Below are 20,131 nucleotides of genomic sequence, written 5' to 3' on the forward strand. Positions count from 1 at the left end.
TGTAATTACATTTGCACAGACGTACATGACACAGACAATGGATGGATCGCTCAGGCAGTCACAAAGGAACCCGCAGACCTGGGACACCACCGCACGCAGACACACGGGACGCACAGCTGAAGCGCAGGTGGCAGGAACAGTCACAGCCCCAGTGTCTGCAGTCCGTGCCAGCCCCCACCAGAGTTCTCTCTCCTTCCAGTGGGACTGTCTCTGGGAAAGGGGAAGGGGGCCAGGGCGAAGTTCACCGGAGACCCCCACACTGCCACAATGGGATCTTCAGTGGGAACTCCTGGGAGAGACCCTCCAGCGGGAGCCCAGGAGTGCCCTCTGCTGGACATGACGGGCTGGTGCAGCTCAGAAAGGGAGGCCTCTGGTGGGGCTGGAGGCAGCTGTGTGTGTGTGTGTGTGTGTCTGTGTGTGTGTGTGTCTGTGTGTGTGTGTGTGTGTGGTGTGTGTGTGTGTGTGTGTGTGTGTGTGTGTGTGTGTGTGTGTGTGTGTGTGTGTGTGTGTGTGTGTGTCGTGTGTGTGTGTGTGTGTGTGTGTGTGTGTGAAGTGTTAGAAGTGTGGGAAGGGCTGAAATCTAGATCAGATGGGGATTCTTCACAGGACATGCATGTTTCTGGGGTTGATGTCGTACCATAAATTTCCACCAAGAGCTCCTAAAGGTTCAGGCAAGCTCAGCTGGGTACCTGCACAGGTGGTGGACATGAAGCAGCAAAGCCATGCAAGGCACATGCTGGGTTCTTGCTTTCTTCTCAGTCAGCGGCTCCCAGGACATTTCCCCAAAACCGGGGTCACAGCCTCCCAGACTTCCTGCATAGACCTCCCGGGTCCTTTCAGCTAAAGGATCTATGCCAGGCAAGGCCCTGAAGACATCTGGGCCTTGGGTACCCCCTCCTCCCCATCCTCCCTTCTACAAGCTGGAAACCTCTGAGGCAGAATACCTGGGGGTCTCTTTTCCTCCTGAAGGGCCCCCTCAAGTCCGTTCTTGCCTCAGAATCATCTCTGTCTCCAGCTCACTGACCCACAGGCATCAGGCCAGGAAGGTGCAAAGTGGGGAGGGGCCTCTGTTTCAGCGGAAGGAGTCTACTCGAGGGTGAACGTGCCCACTTCACTCCCCTAAATGCCACGGTTGGGGCAGGGAGACCACACGGTCCATTTGTGAGTATGTGTGTGTGTGGATGTGTGCGTGTGCAGGGGGTACTGAGTTAGGGACGGTGTCGGGGGGAAAGGACAGTGTATAAAAGGGGATCATCCCTGCTGTAAAAACTGTTCCCCCTGATGGAGATGGGGATGTGTTTATATAACAAAATTTATTAGACCAGATAAAACCAAACCAAGAGAGTCATGTCAGTGGGCTGGCATGTCAGTTTCTTCTTGATTGAGGGGAGGAGGGGAATTATTCTAGAAATTAAGAAAAGCTAAGTAAAAAAGGAAGAGTGGTGGAAGGATTCGGTGGGGGGGTGGAAGTGTGCCCATCCTGGCCTTCTGCCCCCACAGAGCCTAGTCGGGACGATGGGTGTCTGGCAGCAATGACTCCCAGGAGCTAGACAAACGGGACAGGGAACTGACCGGGGATGTTCTCTCAGTGGTGGCTTGGTGGGGACCTCGGGGAGCCTCCCCCGCTGTCTCGCCTTCCTCCTCTTGAAGCCTATGGAAAACAATGTCCCGCTTCAGAAATGAGCACCTCTAGGAGGCCGGAGCCCATCTCCAAGGCCTGGCTTCCCACCTCCTCCCCAGAAAACACAAGCCAAGTCTGCAGCCTGGCAGACGCTCCACAATCTGCAAAGTGAGAGCAGATGCTTCAGAAAAGGCTGGTTCCAGGCAGCCTGGCCTCCGGAACACGTGTTCAGCTGGTTCCCAGAGCAGGGGGGCGACGGTGCAGCAGCCACGGCCCACCCGCCTCATCCTTCTCCCATGAAGACTGCAGGACACCCAAGACTGCGGGGAAATGAAGTCTCTTCTCTGCCTTTAAGCTCCAGACACTCTGGATTTCTCTGACCCGTGGCCCAGGTGTGAGAGGTCACAGGTGGTGTGTCAAAACGTCAGGGGGCCTGTTTCAAGTGGAAGCATTGTCCTCCCCCTCCCCCTCGTCGCCCCCACCCTCCAGCAGAGTGCTCCAGCCAGTCCTCCCCACACTCACCCAGGCTCCTCCTCGGTTCTCTCGGGGGTCTGGCGCTCTTTGAGCTCAAGCTAGGGAAAGAAAAGGCCAAGGAGTCAGAGCAGCCATGAGGGGAGCCAGCTCGGAGACAGCCTTCCTCGAAAGAGGCTCCCTGTACCCGACACATCTGATGTTCATCCCTTCCAGAATCAGCCCCTCTTGTCTCTTGCCTTCAAAGGTCCATCCTTCCTCCTCCTTGTGTTTCCTTCCCACTCTCCCCACTTGTTCAGCCTTTACACTGCCCACAGGTCCCCCAAAACCGCCTAAGAACTCTCGACTGGAGGGACCCCCAAGGTGTGGCTGTCCACCACTCTGGGTCACCCTCCTGCCCCCTGCTCACCGTGGTGGGCTTTTCTAGGGCAGCGAAGCGCTCTTCCCAGCTGGCCGCAGATTTCTCAAAAGCCTCATGCCTCTTGATGAGCTTTTCCACGCTGTCCACCGTGTGTCCATAGTCCCGGCTGGCCAGGTAGGGCTCCTGGGCGATCAACCATGCTTCGGCCACGGAGGCATCCCGGAAAAACTGACACACCTCCAGCACTGCCGAGACAAGGCCGGGGTCTGTGAGCACCCCCCGAACCTAGGGAGCCTAGGGGAGGTCTGCACGCAGACAGATGTGGAGCCGGGCTGTCTCCCCAGCCTGTCTCCCTTGCTCACAGACGTGCACAAGCGGCCATGGGAGAGACCAGGTCCTTCTGCAGCCTTGATCCGAGTGGTGGGCTCTCCCCGCCTCGCCGGTCTCCAGCCGCGGGGGACAGAGCCGCTTCTGTGCAGCACATGCCGCAGGTCAAGCACCTGGGATGCACTAGGGCCTTACCCCGACCCCTGGAGAGGCCACAGCTCTACGGGGACGCCTGTCCAGCAGGAGGCGGGGGCGGGGGCAGAGGGTGGACAGGAAGCGGGTGCTGGCTGTCAGAGGTGGGCTTCCAGCAGTGTGTCTGCTGGGTCTTCTCCGTGGGCCCCCCCGAGGCCCCCGGCCCTGAGTTCTGCGGATGAGTGGTGCTGCGAGGTGGGGTGGAGTCTTCTCCTCCACCGCCTTGTGACATCACCCCTCCCTGCACCCGCCCCTCCCCGACTGCCTGGCTCCCAGGCTTCACTCACACATGCGGAGCCGCTCCCAGCGGGCCTCCCACTTCTCCTTCATCTCCTCCCTCCTGGACACCACCTGCTCCAGCTTCTCCCTGATCTGCGGGGAGGAAGGGAAGGTGGCTCAGGCTTTGGTAGGTAACCCTTCCTGCCACCGTTGGAGGTGGTGTGCGGAAGGGCCCTGCCAAGCCGGCTGGCCTTGGTCACACCGCCCTGGCTTTGAGTCTTGGCCCTGCCAGCTGTGTAGCCTTGGCCAAGTTACTTAACCTTTCTGAGGTTAACATGTGCCTCACCCAAGGAGTGGGGGTCGCCAAGCACAAAGCACACACACATGAGAGGGTTTAGGAGGGTTATGAGCCCACTCTCCCTTTGAAGCGGCCAGCTCCTTGAATGGGTTTGGTGAGGCTGTAAATCCCTGGGCCGGCACAGAGCCCCAGTGCTCCTGGGGCGAAAGAAAGATGAGCCTCCATGGCCCACAGGCTCCCTCCCAGGAAGCTGTCTGGCCCGGCAGGAGCGGAGGCGAGAACAGGAGAGAACCCGTGTTCGTCCTGCCAGCCCACCTCGTCCGAGGCCTGGTGCTGCCTCTGCAGGAGGGACTCGCCGAGCTCCAGGCAGGTGCTGAAGTTCTTGCTGCGGGTCTCTATCTCCGCCCGGATGCCCTGGTGATACTTCATGAGGAGTTCCACTGAGGAGACGTCCCTGGGGAGCAGGGTTGGGAGTTGGTGAAAAGGGAGACTCGGGGTGACTCTGGCCCACCTGACACCAAGTGCCAATCAGAGGGGGGGCCCCCATCTGCCTGGGAGTCTGACCCCACTCCCTCCTCTCTCTCTGGACAGCTGGGAAGTCCTGCCAGCTGCCCGGCCCAGCAGGAACACTGAGGCCCTAGTGTCCTCCCTCGGCCAGTGGTCAGGACATGGGCAGGGGTGCAGCAACCACACACACACACACACACACACACACGCACAAAGGAATGTTACATTTGGCAATAGAGAGGAATGAAGTACTGATACATGCTACGTGGATGAACCTTGGAAAGATTGTGGACAGTGAAAGAAGCCAGTCCCAGAGGACCACACATTCTATGATCCCACTCATATGAAAAGTCTACAATAGGCAAATTTAGATACACAAAGCAGATTAGAGGTTGCCAAGGGCTACAAAGAGATAGGAGTGGGGGTGATGACTGCTAAGGGGTACCGGGCTTCTTTTTGAGGTGATGAAAATATCCTCAACTTATACTGGGGTGATGGTTGTCCAACCGTGACTATGCAAAACAAACACTGCCTGGCACACTCTAAGTGGCTGAATTGCACGGCATGTGAATGATAAGCTCAACCAAGATGTTAAATATAAAAGTCTGACCACCAGGACAGGCGCCCTAGAGGCAGAGGGCCAGAGATAGGCACAAAGTGTGTAGTGAGTTCTGATCCCGGCCAACTGCCCACATACCTGCTCTACCTCTCACAGGCAATGAGCTCCTTTCCTGAAATTTAAGAAAATGGTCCTCATAAGCCCATGCCAGGGGGAGAGTGACCACTTCTGGACCTGCCCAGCTTTTGATGTATAGACTACTTATTTTCACTGACAACCGCGGCCACTGCGCCCCATGATAGAATCTGAATGACAGATGTGTTTCTCAGCACTCTCAGGCTTCCCTTTACTCTGCAACAGTCAGTCCTCCCAGTAGCAGCTGAGCCACTAAGATTCTGCCTGGACCCAGCCTCAAGTGCCCCTTGGGGATTCCTGCGTGCCCACAGTCCGGGACATCTCTCCAGGACGGGCCCTCAGAGCAGCCCGGTCCGCCAGCCTCTGGGACAAACTGGTCCAGGGGTGGGGATGCTGCTCTCACCTGGGCTTCTCCTGGGTCTCAATCTGCCGGATGATGCTGTCCATCCAGGAGAGGAGGTCTCGGACCATGCTGAAGAAGCGGAATTTGTCTGCCGTGTCCACCAGCTGGGTGCGGCGCCCGGCACAGGCATCGAGCAGCGCCTGCCACGCGGCAGACACTTCCTGCTCCTTGTTCTGGATGATGTCTGCCTTCTCCCCGGCGTACGCTGTTTGCAGGCGGGTGGCCACATCCTGGAACTGCTGTACCTGTGATGGGGCAAAACTGACTGTTGTTCCCCGGGCTGACATGTCTTGGGCCTAGGATGGATGAGAGTGTCTGCTTCCTCTGGGTCTCCCTTCCGAGGACGGTGCTGGAGGCTCCCCACTTCTGGGTGCTGGAGAGAAGGCTCCCTGCCCTGGCATCTCTGCTGACCCAAACCACCCTTTGGGCTCTGATAAAGATTTGGGAGTGAGAGGGGCTCTGTGCCCTTTGATGTGTGATTATGAGGGTAATTATATACTGGGCACTGCTCTAAGCACATTTTATGACTCTCAGTCTTTATAACAATCTCATCAAAGAGGTACCGTTCTTATCCCTGTTTCTGAAACAAGGAAACTGGGCCGCAGGGAGGCTCATGACTGGCCCGAGGTCACTCATTCTCGGAGAGGGCACAGCTGGGACTGGAGGTGTCTCTCGACTCCCTGTTCCAGATCCTTCTTCGTGATGCCATTCACTGTTCGAGGCAGGTCCCAGTTCAGTGAAACCTCACTCCCGAGACCCTGGTGGGGCTGTACCTGCCTCAAGGGCTCCGGCATCCCCAAGGCACCTCCAGCTAGATGACAAATCCCTAGGCTGTCCCCTTCTTGGTGACCCAGGGGCCCCACCTATTAATACTTTGGTGCTTTTTCCTGAAATCCCACTGCATCGGTGCAGGACTGCAAGTGAGCCCAGCTCTCCCTGTTCCACTGGAAGCCTGGTGAGTACCCCCAAAGAGACTGAGCTCCCCCTCAACCTTTTCATCACCCTGGACTTTGCAGAACCTTATGGGCCTATAGAAGTGCCTTATGGGGCACCCCGTGATGGGAAGGGGGAGTCTAGGCTGATCTTGGGCCCCCCTCCAGCTCCCACTTGGAAAGGCTAAACAGCCCCCATGGCTAAGGGTTCAGAGTCTACAGCCAGACTGCCAGGATATGAATCCTGGCTCCACTGCTTAGCTGCATGTTTCCAGGCAACTTAATTACCCTTTAATGCCTTGCTTTCCTCATCTAGAAAAGGCAGAAGACATTACTCCCTTCCTCAGAGTGTGGCTGAGTGTATTGCTTAGAACAGCACCTGGTGCTCGAAAAGTGCTACATGTGGACTCACTAATGATTCTGTAACACTCTGACAACCAGATAAATTGCATTTTAAGGCACTTTGCATTGGGTTTTGGGAAAGGCTCAGTTTAAAGTGAAAGTGTTAACTGCTCAGTCATGTCCGACTCATTGCGACCCCATGGACTGTAGCCCGCCAGGCTCTCTGTCCATGGGATTCTCCAGGCAAGAATACTGGAGTGGGTAGCCATTCCCTTCTCTAGGAGATCTTCCTGACCCAGGGATCAAACCCAGGTGTCCCACATTGCAGGCAGACTCTTCACTGTCTGAGCCACCGGGGAACTAGCTCTAAAGTTAAAGAACATTTGAAAGCCTCTGCTCCCTGCCTTCCTGCCTGGAGCTGTTGCCTCTCTAAGGAGGTGCCTGTTGCAGACATTTCCTCTCTAGAAGCCAGGAGAGGGCCTGACACTACAGCATCCCAGGGAAGATGGTCAGGGGCAAGGTGGAGGGACATCTGGAGGCCAGAGGTACCTGCTCCCCCAGCAGATGGAGCTCCCGCTCAAAAGCTGTGTGCACACGGTGGAAAGACTCTGCGGTGCTGGCGTCCAGCCCCACATCCTCAGGCAGCTCACGGTGCTTCTCATCAATGAGGCCCAGGATCTCGGAACCGGTGTAGAAGTAGCGCTGCAGGTCGTAGGAGGCAGCCAGCAGCTGCATGCGCGTGTCGATGAGCTCTAGCAGGTCCGCCCACATCTCGTTCAGCCCATCCTTCCACTCGGCGATGGTGGCTGCCTCTGAGTGGCCCGCATCGATGAGCCGCTCAATGACGGCATTCACGTTGTCCACACGCTCCTGCCCAATTGCCCCGGTCTCCCGGGCGAAGTCCCGGAACTTGTCCCGGAGCACCTGGACAAGGGTAGATGGAAACGCGGTTATCGGTTATCAGGGCTCGGGGTTCAGTAATGTCATCACGTAGACTCCCAGTGGCACCTGCCACCGCCTGGAGCTGGGCTCTGACACCTTCCCCAGGGTGCCTGAGCTCACACAGGGGAGTCCTCATCACTGCGGTACACTGCACCTGGCAGGTGTGTGTGTGTGTGAGTGTGGAGGGGGACAGACAGCTCCTGGGTCTGCTGCCTTAGAGGGAGACAAAGCTAGCAGGGGCCGTGGATACTCACAGTCACGTGGTCAAAGTCTTGCCCCATTTCCGAGGAGGAGGCCACCGTGTCCTTCTCTGCGATCCACTGCTCCAGGTCATCCACCTCCCTCTTGAGCTGGAACAGGTGGTACATGTTCTCCAGCTTCCGCCTGCGCTCCTCCGCCATGTCCTTCAGCCCTGCATACTGCTTGTCCACTTGCCCCTGAAGTCTGATGATCTGTTCTCTGGGATTCAAAACAAGAAAAGTCCTCAGAGGGGGCGGCTGAGAACCCAGGACAGCCAGCTTCGAGGAGCCCGCCTCCTCCTTCCCAGCCCTGAGGCCCGAATGCATGGGGCAGCACAGCTTAGAAGACATGGATGGCAGTGACTTTTCATGGGGAAGAGCCGGGAGAAAAGGAACCATCCCTTAGACCATGATGCTTCAGGGGATGATGAAATGTGTTCCCTGCTAGGAGCTGCCTCCTGTCCCTGCCCCTGACTCTGGGAAGCTCAGAGAGACTGGTCTGGATGGAGAACTCTTCTGCTATTCTTCCAAGGAGGCTGGGGGCGGGGGCAGTCTGAGCCCGGGTCTACCAGCAGAAGGGCCTGCTTGACTCCTTAGGGAGGGATGTGCAGTACCAGGGGCTCTTCAGTCCCTGGGGGTCCTTAGGAGACACTGAAGTGGCTGCTGTGGGTGCCCAGAGGACAGGGCCAGGCCTGGGGGCAGCCTGAGGTGCCTGACTCAGTGGGCTCCACTGACGCTACACCCATACCACTCAACAGCTTAGATGGTGTATAATGATTTTGCCGAGACACTGCGAGATCCTGACCTGCCTTCTGGACCACACACACACAAAAAGCAAAGTTAGACTAGGCTGAAAGATGCAGAAGACTAACTCCTCCAAAGACCGGAGCTCTCAGTTCACCATGCAGGTAGTTTTGCTAGTCTGTTTCTGAATCTCTTTGCCAACCAGGCCTCCTTCCATCAGCCCTGTTTGAAGTCACACTAAACCACAACACAAGAGGGTCCTGGGGCCAACCAGCATTCCAGAAGGCAGCCTTCTCAAACCCGTAGCCTTGGGGAAAACCATTCCTGTTTTCCCCTTGGACCTGAAGGGATCCTGCTTGGTGGCGGCGGTGTGTGCCCAGGACCTGGCCAGGTCACCCCCGGAGGCACACTCACCCCTCGGGGTGGCCTGCGGATAGCAGGCCCTGCGCCCGGCCAGCCAGCTGCTTGATGTTCCTCCCATACTCCTCCACCGCCCGCTGCTGCCGCAAGTGCCGCTTCAACATCACGATGGCACTCTCTTCATCCTGGGAGGAAGCGGACTGTCAGGGTACGAGCTCATCTCATCCAGGTCACAGCCCAGCTCTGGCAGGTGCCCGAGATGCGGGAGGGCCAGGGTCGCGGGACACCCCAGGAGCACCACGAGTGGTCTCTTCCTGCTACTCCCGGTGCCTGGCAATGCCCGCCTCCTACCTTCTTCTCGACACCCTCAATTCTTTTTTTTTAAATTTTTTTATTTTTTCGACACCCTTAATTCTTATCTGACGTCCACCCTCCCAGGCCCTGGTCCAACCTCTCCCCTAATGAAAACTTCCTGTACCACCCCAGCTTTTAGAGACCCCCTTAGCTCACCTCTCACTCCCTCCCACCACAGTTCACCTGCATAGAGCCCCTGACACAAAAAACGTGAAGAACTCGGGTTAGAGCAAATCTAACTGCAAACAGGGCGCCCGGGTAAAGCACGTGCATCATACGTTCTCAAGAGGAGGGGCGTCCTGAGAGCACCTGGACCCCTGCACTCACTTCTCACACATGGCATTCCAGGTGCCCCCCGACAGCCCATCTCCCCTCTAGCTCTTCTTCTCAGCTGGTTTTGGCCTCTAGCCCTGGACCCTGCCCAAGCCAACCTGGGGGTTCTCGTCGGAGAAGATGTAGAACTCCTGCTCGCCGATCCAGGCCTCGGCCTCGCCCGCGTCCAGGTAGTACTGCTGGGCCTCGCTGGCCTCCCGCAGGCGCTGCAGCCGGCCGGCCGCTGCCTCCCGCAGCGTGTCCCACGAGCCTTGCAGCTGCCCCAGGCGCTCCTCCACGTCCCGGCAGTCGATCTCGGCCGCCGCCACCAGCTGCTGCGCTCTGTGCAGCACGTCCTCCACCCGGGGCGTGTGGCCCAGGATCTCGTTCTGCAGCGTCTGCGGCCAGAGGGGAAGGGCTCAGGGGCTGGCCTTCCCACCGTGCAGGGCAGCCCAGGGCCCCTCCCGGGCCCCTCTCGCCCGGAACCACTTAGGGAAGCTTGAGCAGAGCGGGTGTGGCTGTGAAAATGGCCTGTGACCATGTTAGGTCACTGTGGGCTTCGAGTGACAGGGTGGGGTCTGAACACGGCTCTCTTGGATCCCAGAGCGGGAGCTCTTGATGGCTCCCTACTCCTCCTATTTCAGTAGAGCTCGATTTCTTAGCTGTGTGTGGTGGAGGAGAGGAAAATGACTCTTAAAATGGCCTTCTGAGATCTGATTTTAGCAACTTTTACTCTGTATAAAACAATAGTCAGCAGTTGCTCCTTATTCAGGGTAGGATTTTGTTTTGTTTTCTCCTGTTTCTATTTCTCAAATCTTTTCTGAGCTTTGAATTATTTCCTGCTTGAGACTTCGGTTACCAACATGGTATTTTCTTCCCACTTTGGTGATGGGCAAGAACAGGATACATGGCCAGTGTTGTGACTGTCAGCATTCAAAATACATGGAACTATCAATACCTGTAAGTCACCTAGCTTGTTGAAAGGCACCTTACACCTGATGCTTGGAATCTTGATTCAGGCAATTTCCTATGGTCTCTGCAATTGTATTCAAACAACCCAGGGGGTCAGATTCCACTTGCCTGTTTACTTTCCCTGAGATCTATCAACTCTTCACGTATATTAGAAAGCTATTTCTGTCTCCTTTTAAGCAAAAAGATGAAGATTGTTCTCCAAGGCGTGGCAGTGGCCACTCTAGCTGGGGGTCCAGGAAGGGTTTTCTGTATAGATAACATCTGAGTGAGACGTGACTGATGAGAGAAAGAAACCCCAGAGAGATTTGGAGGATGAATGTTGATGGCAGGTGGACAGAGCCAGTGTCAAGGAAGTCCCTGGAAGGAAACCTGGATGGTCCAAAGGGCCAGGCAAACTTGAATACTGTGAAGGAGGGTGAAAGGGGTAAGACAGAAGATTCAGGGGGAGGTGGGAGCCAGGCCAGGCTGGACAGTGGTTGAACATTGAATTACTGGGGGAAACTAGACATAGATAGGGCTACCCCATTCCCAGAGATCCTGATTAATTGATCTGAGATGGGACTCAGGCATTCGTATGTCTAAAGGTCCCTTTGGGTGATTTTAATGTGCAGCTAGAGTTGAGAACCCTTCATGAGGCACCTTGCAGGTTGGGTTCTAGTCACAGTGATGGCCATTAGAGCAGTGGTTCTCAAAGTGGGGTTCCAGGCCAGCAGCATCAGCATCATCTAGGATCTTAATAGAAACGCGAACTATTAGGCTTTGCTCCCAGAGTGTGATGCAGAATATCTAGGGTGGAGCCCGGCCAAGTGTGTTCTAACAAGCCCTCTGGGTGAGTCTGATGCACACAAACCACTGCAATAGAAGGGATGATAAAATGGGATTTCGGCTTTAGTGAGGCTAGCCTAAAATCATCTTTACTGGAGCAGCCACGCTCACCCAAGAGACTGTCTTTCCCTTCATGTTAAGGGGAACCCCATCCATATTACTCTTGCCCTTCTCCTGAAACAGCCATCTTCAGCTCGGGGAGGTGAAAATCATTTGGCAGTAACTCTGAGGCTAAAGGAGTGAATGTTGAAAGGACTAGAGTTGGCTCATTTTATAGTAGAGGAAACTGAGGCCTCAAGGATATTATCTTCTCTCAGCCTTCCCCATTTAACTGGAGGTTGATGTGTTAGTGGAACCCCCACCTCCACCACCTTCTAGTTCGGGTCCCTACATGCTGCCACTGGAGCCTCAGTGCCATGACCATGCCAACTGGAAGCAAAGGGTTAGAAGAAGCCTTCAAGAAACCATTTTTAGTATAATTAATTCAGGCCCTTGCACAGTTGCTGGGTTCTGTGGGAAGATGTTGGCTGCTGGCATTTTTGGAAGAAGGAAGTACTGTCTGCCATGACCTTCCTTCCCCATTGCTGCAGTACCAACTGTCATTCTGGGACACTCCGCTCTTCTCTAAGTTCCCAGATTCTCCCTGATCGAGACTGCAGCTGCCCCACTTCCTGAGCCAGGACGGACTCCGCCTAAGAGCAGGGGTACAGTCAGCCCCTGGCCAGATCGCATGGTCAGACCACAAACCCATGCCACCAGCCTTCCCAGAGGACACAGGCTTCCCTGCAGCCCGGACAGAGGAAGAGCATTTGCTTGCTTCCAGGCTTCTGCCCAAGGACACAGAAGTTCCCAATCAGGCCTAAAACAGTAGAACAGCCAATGGATGTTTGCTCCTGTGGCTCAGAGTCCAAGTTTAGCGGCTTCCTCTAAAGGAAGTGGGGGTTAGAGCCCCACAAGCACCCTCATGTGTTTCAGAGAGTGGAGGCCTACTTGCCCTGAGGAGACCTAACAGGTCAAGTTTAGCTCTGAAAGAGGGACAAAGCAGCGACAGGAGAGACCCCAGGAGCTATCAGTCTCCTCTCAGGGAGGCCACGGAATACAGAAGCTACAAAGCACATGAACGCCCAGGCCACGGCCTCCAGGTCCTACACTCACCTGTCCCCGAATGGCCCCAAGTTCGAAAGCATCTGGACCCCCATTCCCATTTACCACCTCCCATGGCTCCCCTAGAATTCCCTCTGCTATCAGCAAAGCTGCATGAGAATACACACGCAGACTGGGAACCCTGGAACTGTCAACAAGAAAGGGTCTGTAAGCTGCTGCTGGGGAGTGGCGGGGGCAGGAGGGACTGACAGGTGGCAGGACCCACCTGGTTCTTTTTCACGAACAGCTGCACGGTTTGCAGGTTAGTGCCATAGTCGGTCGACTGGGCCAGAGGCAGCCTCTCTTCCACCCAGAGCTGCAGAGACCAGAGGGCAGGGGACAGCGGATGACAACCACGGTTACCCTTCCATCGCTCCCCACGGGCCAGACACAGCTCTGCCTCCCGTGTCCCTCTGGTTCCTCCCAACACCCCATCAGTGTTTTGTAAAAGGAGGGGCATTCTGATACTTTGAACCGAGCTTCCAAGTAACTTGCTCCTGGTCACTTCAAGACAGGTGGCAACTTAGCTGGACCTCAAGCCCAAGTCTGTCTCGTGAGCCACGAGTGAGCCACCCTTCAAAGGGCACTGGCTTACTTTTATATTAAATGTAATCATTACAACCACCCTATGAAATGAGGTGGTGAGATGACCAGACTTTGCCTGCCAAGAATTGCCCTGGGCGGCAGCCAGCCACCCCGATGACAGCTGGGGAAGGGGGGGCCGCTGCGCCCACTCACCGTCTCATCCTCTAAGTCCCGGCTGATCTGCAGCTTGGCTCTGGATGATTCCAGCTGCTTCTTCCTCCTCCCCAAGGGCTCCAGAAGATCCAGGAACCGCTTCTCAATGCTCAGGTCTTCATCCCCCGCCTCCTCTCCCAGCGAGGGCATCTGGGCGAACAGCTCCTCCAGCTCCTCCTTGCGCACATTCACTTGGTCCTCCACGCGCTGGGACACGAGAGGATGGTGTTGGCACCGGCCCGTACACCTGGCCAGCCCCTCCTCCTCATCCACGTCCCACCGATCCTCCAAGACCTGGCTTGCACTCAGCCTTCCCCAGGGAGTCTTCTTGGATTTCCCCCACCTCATCTTTTGCCCCTCTGAGCACCTATGCTATACTTCTCACGCATGCTTTTATTACCCTGTCTTACCCACCGCAGAGGGTAGGAGCTGGGTTACAAACCGGGAGATGTGATAAAAGCCAGCCTAGCTAAAGGGACAGGAGGGTACTCCCTTTCAGGTTGCAGATTTGCTGCCAAGACTCCTTCCATGCCAAAGGCCCCAGTCTGCAACCCATTTACTCGCCTTCAGCTTAGCCAGCATCCTGTTGACGCTGGTCAGGTCCTTGCCCAGGTCGTCCGACTGCAGCTGGTCCTCCATGGCCCGGATCCACTTGTTGAGGTCAGCTTGGGTCTGCGAGCGCAGGTCGGAGCTCCTGGCAGCTGATAGGTGCTGAGCCGTCTCTTGTGTGTTGGCCTGAAGCTCGTCCCAGAGCCGGTGCAGGGCTTCCAGCTTCTGTGACACCAGGGCTGCAAACTGAGGCTTCTCCTCCATCAGCTGCTTTCCTTCCTGTGTGGGGAAGGAGAAGTGTTCACCCTACGACCTTGGAGAGGATCCTTAGAGAGCCCCCTTGCCCCAGGTGGTTGCCAAGTGCTAACTGAGGAGAGGTCAGTGAGGCAATGGATCTGCCTAGAACTTGGGTGAGGCTTAGCAAAAAACTCTGCACCTCCAGAGTTATTTGCAGCAGAAACTGAGGCACATGGAGGTTAAGGGTTCAGGCAGCCTGGCTTGGAGCCCCATGCTTAACCACGATGGACACAAACTCGTGTGGCTCCCAGGCCTGCTTTTTACGGACAGTCACAGGAGTGAGAGGCTCCTCTTTCTCCTCTCTTTCTCTTCCTCCAGGCCTGACTCCAGCCATATTTTTGACTTGGGCCCCTGGACAAGCTTATTACAGATGGGACCTCTGTTATGAATGACAGCTCCCTGGTGGTGCTGCCCATCCAAACAATGAGGGTCAGTAGTCCCTGGCCCACTCTGCTCATCTCAGAGATCCCCCTGCCTCTGCAGAGGCAGGACATCCTGGTGAGGATGATGGACGGCAGACAAGAGATTTACTGCTGTCCTGGCACTGGACGCACAGGCCCTGTGTTCTTAATGTCCTGGACTGTCCCGAGACTCAAGTGACCCACAGGAGGCACCCATTCTGTGCATGCTTAACATCGGATTATCAGGAGTTCCAAGGCTTAACCACTACTTGGAGAAGTTTTTCACATCCAGGACCTATACTGCTCGGCAAGCTCCCAGCCAGTGTCCGTGCCCCACGTGCAGCCCCACTCAAGGAAGAATCCCCATGCAGAGACCCCACCAATTGCTCTGCTCACCGCGTCAAGGTTCTCCAGCCACCCCTGGTGGGAAGCCAGCTCCGCCACGAATGCCTGGTGCTTCAGCCATTTGTTGTGAAGGTTTCGAGCTTCGTCATAGGAGACATCCTGAGATGTTAGCAGCTTGTCATTGATCCAGAGAGTGAGCTGTGGGCAGAAAGAATGGGATCCATGGTCCCTGAGAGTCCCTCTTTGGCCAGGGGCTCATGGCTGGACCTGCTGCCCACCTCTGGCTGCAGAAGAAGGCCAAGGGGAGGGAGTATGAATACAGCAGAGTACTCCCCTCTGACTTGGGATCCCTAACTCCCAGCACAGGAAACTTAACCCGCAAGGTCTCAGGGCTGAAACACAGGCACCACCGTGTCTTCCCCTCTAGAGCATGTGCAGTACAACACCAGGGATATTCACACTTCTCTCCACATTTCCAGGACTGAGGACAGGGCCTGGTCTATTGGCAGTAGCTCAACATGTGTTTACTGAATGGATGGTTAAACCCACCCTTTGGCAGTAGGGTGAAAAAATGTTATCTGAGGATAAAGCCAAGAGCAGATCCTATAATAACAGTGAAGGAAGAACTATTAAGTCTCTCATGTTTCCAAGATGTCTTGGCATTACACCAAGCTTGGTTTGTACCAAGGGCCGAGATGGGTGAGGGCAAAGTCATTTGAGTTGAGAGGAAAGGGGTACAATGATGGAAGCAACAAAAATGTCAGGGGAAGCCCCATTCCACATGGAAGCATTGTTCATGGAGAGGCCTAGGAGTACAGGGCAAAGATCTTCCTGGAGAGCTCACCCCAGGCTGAGTGAGGACCTTCTGAGTCAGTGGTTCTCCAACCGAAAAGCTTGTTGAGAATGCTGCTCTCTATCTCACCCCCTAAGTTCTTTTTTTTCTTTTTCCATTTACCCCCTAAGTTCTGATTCATCTGGGCCCAACTGGGGCCCAGAAGTCTGCATTCAACTAGAGCCAGGACCAGCTCCATAATTTGCAGGGCCTGGTGTAAAATGGGAATATTCAAAGTCATTAAGAATTGCAAGACGGCAACAGCAGAGTAATAAACCAAACATGAGGCCCTTGTACACACCGGGCCCCATATGGATGCAAAGGTCACAGGACTTCCAGGCCAACCCTGACCAGGGCCCTAGGTGACTCTAATACAGATAGTCCTCAGGGCACTTTTTGAGAAATCTTGCCCCAGACTTGACAAATTAAAAGATATCTTTACAGATTTGAAAAAAAAATTGTGAAACCAAAGATTCTAGAGGATGAAGGACTTAATAACATCATGTGCCCAGAGCTCCCTGCTCGTGGAATCCAGACTCCTGAGTGAGAAAGGACTTCCCACCTCCAGGGCACCATGCTCCTAGAGGGAATCTCCTGCAAAGTGGCCAGCCTGGCTGGAGCCTTACCTCCTGGCAGTTCTGCAAGAAGTTCTGGAGCTCTAGGTTGTCTTTCAGAAGCTCTGAGGACTCTTGGGCCTTCTCATTGTTCTTCCTGTGCCTGCAAGGAAAGCCGGAACCACAAGTACGAGGGTGCTGTGGACTGCACCATTACCCTACCTGGCTCCGGCCCCCTGACCCTTGGGGCAGAGAGTACCTGTCCTCAATCAGCTGCACCTTCTCCTTGATCTTGTCTGAGTAGAGGTTCCCCTCAGCTACCAGCTTGTTGCCAGAGTCCACAGGACTCAAAACCTTATCCCGGTTGTTCTCCATAGACACCAAGAAATCCTCAAACTTCCGGATCCCGGCCTCTGCAGCTTCTAGGGAGTCTGGGAACTCCAAATGAGCCAGGGTATATTCCTGTCGAAGCAAGTTTCCAGACAAGGCATGGAGGTAAGGAGGTGGAGGAGAGGGCCCTTGCCAGGCAGGAGCTGTGTGTGCAGCCATGCAGGTCACAGCATGAACGGCAGCCCCTGCAGTTGTGCAAGGAGGAAGGTCCCTGAGCCCTGTTCCCTGCCCCTGCTCAGGGCACCTGATGAGCAGGGTGCCAAAAGCCACCTGGAAGGAGAGCCACCCAGGGGAAAAATTCACTTCTCTGAAGGCAAGAGGAAAAGGGGATAACAGAAGACGAGATGGTTGGATGGCATCGCTAACTCACATGAGTTTGAGCCAACTCCAGGAGATGGTGAAGGACAGGGAAGCCTGGTACACTGCAGTCCATAGGGTCACAAAGAGTCAGACATGACTGAGCGACTGAACAACAAGCCTCTAACTGGCCCAAGAATAAGACACAGTTTGGGACACGGGACTGGAAAGGGCACATGATAAGGAACACAGAGGACTGTCCCCTGAACTAGAGAGAATCTAAGAAAAGCACAATTTGATCCCTGAGCCCTGTAGCACTTCTGCAGGCTGATAACCTACAAATTCTCTCTTGCCCTGAGAGATGCCCCCAGCCCCTAGTGCCTCTCCCTACCTGGTTGCTGAGGATGGCCTCAGCCTGCTTGGCATCTTTCTGGAACTCCTGGAAGCCGAGGCACTGGGTGAGGGCCTGGCTGCGGCTCTCCCACATCCGGCTCAAGGCGTCCCAGCCCTTCTCTAGGCCGTCTAGCCGCTGGCCCAGGAGCAGGTACTCTGGGTCCGTCTGGCCATGGGTCACCCTCTCCCCAGACACCCTGACTTTCTGGTAGCTCTCCTGGTGCCTGTCGATGTCGTCCTTGATGGCCGCATGCTGCTGCAGGAGCTGCTCGGCCTCCGGGAGGGACTCGGGCATGTCCTTGGAGGCCACATCCTTCTGGGTCGTGGAGAGCCAGGCCTGGAAGGCATCCAGATCCTGCAGGAAGGCCTGCAGCTGGCTGGCTTCCCCCAGGGAGGCCTCCTGGCTCTTCAAGGCCTGCTTTAGGCCCTGCCACAGCTCCTCCACGTACGCCTGCCTCTGCTCAATGTCCGTCTTCAGCTCGGGGTGTGACTGCATCAACCGCTGTGACTCCCGCTCCAGCATGCCCAAACGGGTCTGGATGGCAGCCACGTCACGCTCCAGCCCCGACAACTTGCGCTGGATGGCAATGACCCCTGCCAGGTCCCGGCCCAGGTCCTTTGTGGACTCCACCACCTTCGTCTTGTCCACGATCCACTTGCCAGTCTCCTCACAGTCCACGCAGTAGTTGTGCACCCGGAGGGCCGAGTCCACGGCCTCCCGCCGTTCGGACACCATGGTCTGGAAGTCCTGCCACCTGCCGAAGGAGATGGGAGTCAGACAGCCTCTTCCTTAACTCTTCCCCCAGGGTGTCCCTTCCAGATTTCTGAAAAAAGAGTCATCTCTCCAGCAAACTGTGATGAGTCAGTTTATCCAATTTTACCCAAGACAACAGAACTGCCAGAGCTTCCATTAGCAGGAGGCGAACTGTGATGTTATTACAACCATCAATAAAGGAACATGATGCTCTGTATGTAAGCTCTATATGTAGTTGAAATTCAGGCAAACATACAATTTCCCAGATTTTTTGAAATGCAAGCATATCTCGTTTTATTCAGCTTTGCTTTACTGTACTTCACAGATACTATGGGGCTTTTTTGTTTTTGTTTTCTTTTATGAATCGAGGATTTGTAGCAATCCTTTGTTGAGACATCTATTAGTGCCATTTTTGTAACATTTGCTCACTTCATGTCTATCATATTTTGGTAGTTACTGCAATATTTCAAACTCTCTCATTATTATACTTGTATGGTGCTCTGTGGGCAGTGATCTTTGATGTTACTATTGCAAAAAGGTTATGAGTCACTGAAGGCTCAGAGGATGAGCATTTTTTAGTGATAAAGTATTTTTAAATTAATGTTTGTACGTTGTTTTCCTAGGCATAATAACGTTGCACACTTAGTAGACTACAGTATTGTGTAAACAACTTTTATATGCACTGGGAACTCCCCAAATTTGTGTGTGACTCATTTTATTTTGATATTTGATTATTGAGGTGGCCTGCAACTGAACCCACATTATTTCTGAGGTATGCTTATACTGAAAATAATTAGAAATGCCCCATTATCAATCATAAGAAAGCTTTATGACACAGGATCCCAGCTGCCACAGAGGAACCACACAAATGTCTAAGACCATGTTCTAAGTGCCCTGGGCCTAAGGAAAGCCAGCATGGCTGTCAAAGAAAAGAGTTGTAGTGAAGAGAAGGAAGAAGAAGAAGAGGGAAGGAGAAACTGGGATTGTAATTAAAACATCATCTTAACCTTCATGTGCAGTGTGGAATGAACCTGGGGAGTGTGCAAAAGTCGGGCAGATGTCCTGCGACTGGTCTGCAGCCCACAGTAAGCCTCTTCTAAAGAGCCGCTCAATAGCCTGGGCCCACACCACCAGGGACACCTCCCCTGGACCTGGGTTTACTCACTCTGCATCACTGTGAACTGGAAGCACATGAGAGTACACTGAATGTGCAGTCGCTAATTGAGCTCATCTCTCTTGAATATCCACAATGTATAAGCATTATGAAGAGCTTTGGGAACATACGGTCACAGCCAGACTTTGCTCTGGCTTTGGGCCTTTGGGAAGATACAGTCATAGCCAGACTTTGCTCCACAGAGTGTATGAGTTAGAAAGAAAGTAGGATAAACTCATCAAACAACCATAGTGTAAAGTACAACGTACACAGCACACACCAGGCAGAGAGGACTAAGGGAGCTGTGAGGAGCAGGAGGGGTGGTAAGGGCAGGTTTCACGGTGGTCATCTGAGCTGTGCTTCAGTGAATGCATCACCAGCAGTGAGCTATTTAAGGAGCGGGCCCTGAGTCACTCATCTCTGAAGCCTGGGATGGAAGTGGACGGAGGAGGCAGATGGACTGGGTAGAGCGCATTGTGGGCATTCCCAGGGCGACCTCAGTCTGGGGGTGGAAGACAGGTCTGCAAAGCAGTGGGAGGAGGGCTGGGAAGGATTGGGAATTCCAAGAGAGAGAGGAGGACGAGCCCAGAGAAAGGATGGGAAATTCCAGGAAAGAGGGGAGACGAGTCCAGAGGTAAGGCCCCCGACCTCTGGGGAGTTTTGTGCCTGTTACATGGATGCTGCTGAGGCTGGATGTTAAGGGAAAAGGGCTGGAGGTTCCCCGCAAGGTGATCTGAAACTACTGTGAAAGGAAAGCGAGGTGCCCCAGGGCTGGGAGGCCTCCCAGCTCCATCCAGAAGCCATAGGAGACCATCTGGCAGTGCCCCTAGGAAGGGGGTTCCATGGTGACTTTCCAGGCTTTTCTTGGTATGGCCTCACTGCAGACACCAGGCAAGTGCCACATAGGGGACAGGGTGACATTTGGGTCTAGTCTGCCTCCCAAACCCACCTTCCCCTCCCCTGCACCATCTCCAAAAGGGGGGACGTTGTTAGAGCTGCTCTAGGCAGTAATGGCCAGACCATGTCAGGAGTCCAGGTGTGGTCCTGGGCCCAAGATATTATAAGATAATATTGGCCAACCAGAATGTGTATGGTGGGAGGTAATCACATATGCAGTAAGTACTGAGTGACTTAGTGCAGATCCTGGCACATTTCAGTTCTGTCCTCAGT

The 20,131-nt window shown here is 54.7% G+C and overlaps 1 protein-coding gene across 1 annotated transcript in view; it reads right to left on the reverse strand.

Moving 5' to 3' along the window:
* Positions 1-20,131, reverse strand: part of SPTB (spectrin beta, erythrocytic) — a 126,895-nt gene that overhangs the window by 14,307 nt on the left and 92,457 nt on the right. The window contains exons 16-32 of the mRNA XM_070469485.1: positions 17,053-17,809; positions 16,234-16,436; positions 16,047-16,137; positions 14,640-14,786; positions 13,561-13,824; positions 12,997-13,203; positions 12,485-12,574; positions 9,438-9,716; positions 8,707-8,837; positions 7,564-7,768; positions 6,913-7,291; positions 5,094-5,334; positions 3,805-3,943; positions 3,260-3,344; positions 2,502-2,698; positions 2,144-2,193; positions 1,573-1,651 (exon numbers count right to left, since the gene is read on the reverse strand). Coding sequence (XP_070325586.1) covers positions 1,573-1,651; positions 2,144-2,193; positions 2,502-2,698; positions 3,260-3,344; positions 3,805-3,943; positions 5,094-5,334; positions 6,913-7,291; positions 7,564-7,768; positions 8,707-8,837; positions 9,438-9,716; positions 12,485-12,574; positions 12,997-13,203; positions 13,561-13,824; positions 14,640-14,786; positions 16,047-16,137; positions 16,234-16,436; positions 17,053-17,809 — 3,544 coding nt within the window. The remainder of the gene's footprint in view (positions 1-1,572; positions 1,652-2,143; positions 2,194-2,501; positions 2,699-3,259; positions 3,345-3,804; positions 3,944-5,093; positions 5,335-6,912; positions 7,292-7,563; positions 7,769-8,706; positions 8,838-9,437; positions 9,717-12,484; positions 12,575-12,996; positions 13,204-13,560; positions 13,825-14,639; positions 14,787-16,046; positions 16,138-16,233; positions 16,437-17,052; positions 17,810-20,131) is intronic.

This window comes from Odocoileus virginianus, chromosome 6, assembly GCF_023699985.2.
Source record: "Odocoileus virginianus isolate 20LAN1187 ecotype Illinois chromosome 6, Ovbor_1.2, whole genome shotgun sequence".
In the NCBI taxonomy this organism is placed as follows: Eukaryota; Metazoa; Chordata; class Mammalia; order Artiodactyla; family Cervidae; genus Odocoileus; species Odocoileus virginianus.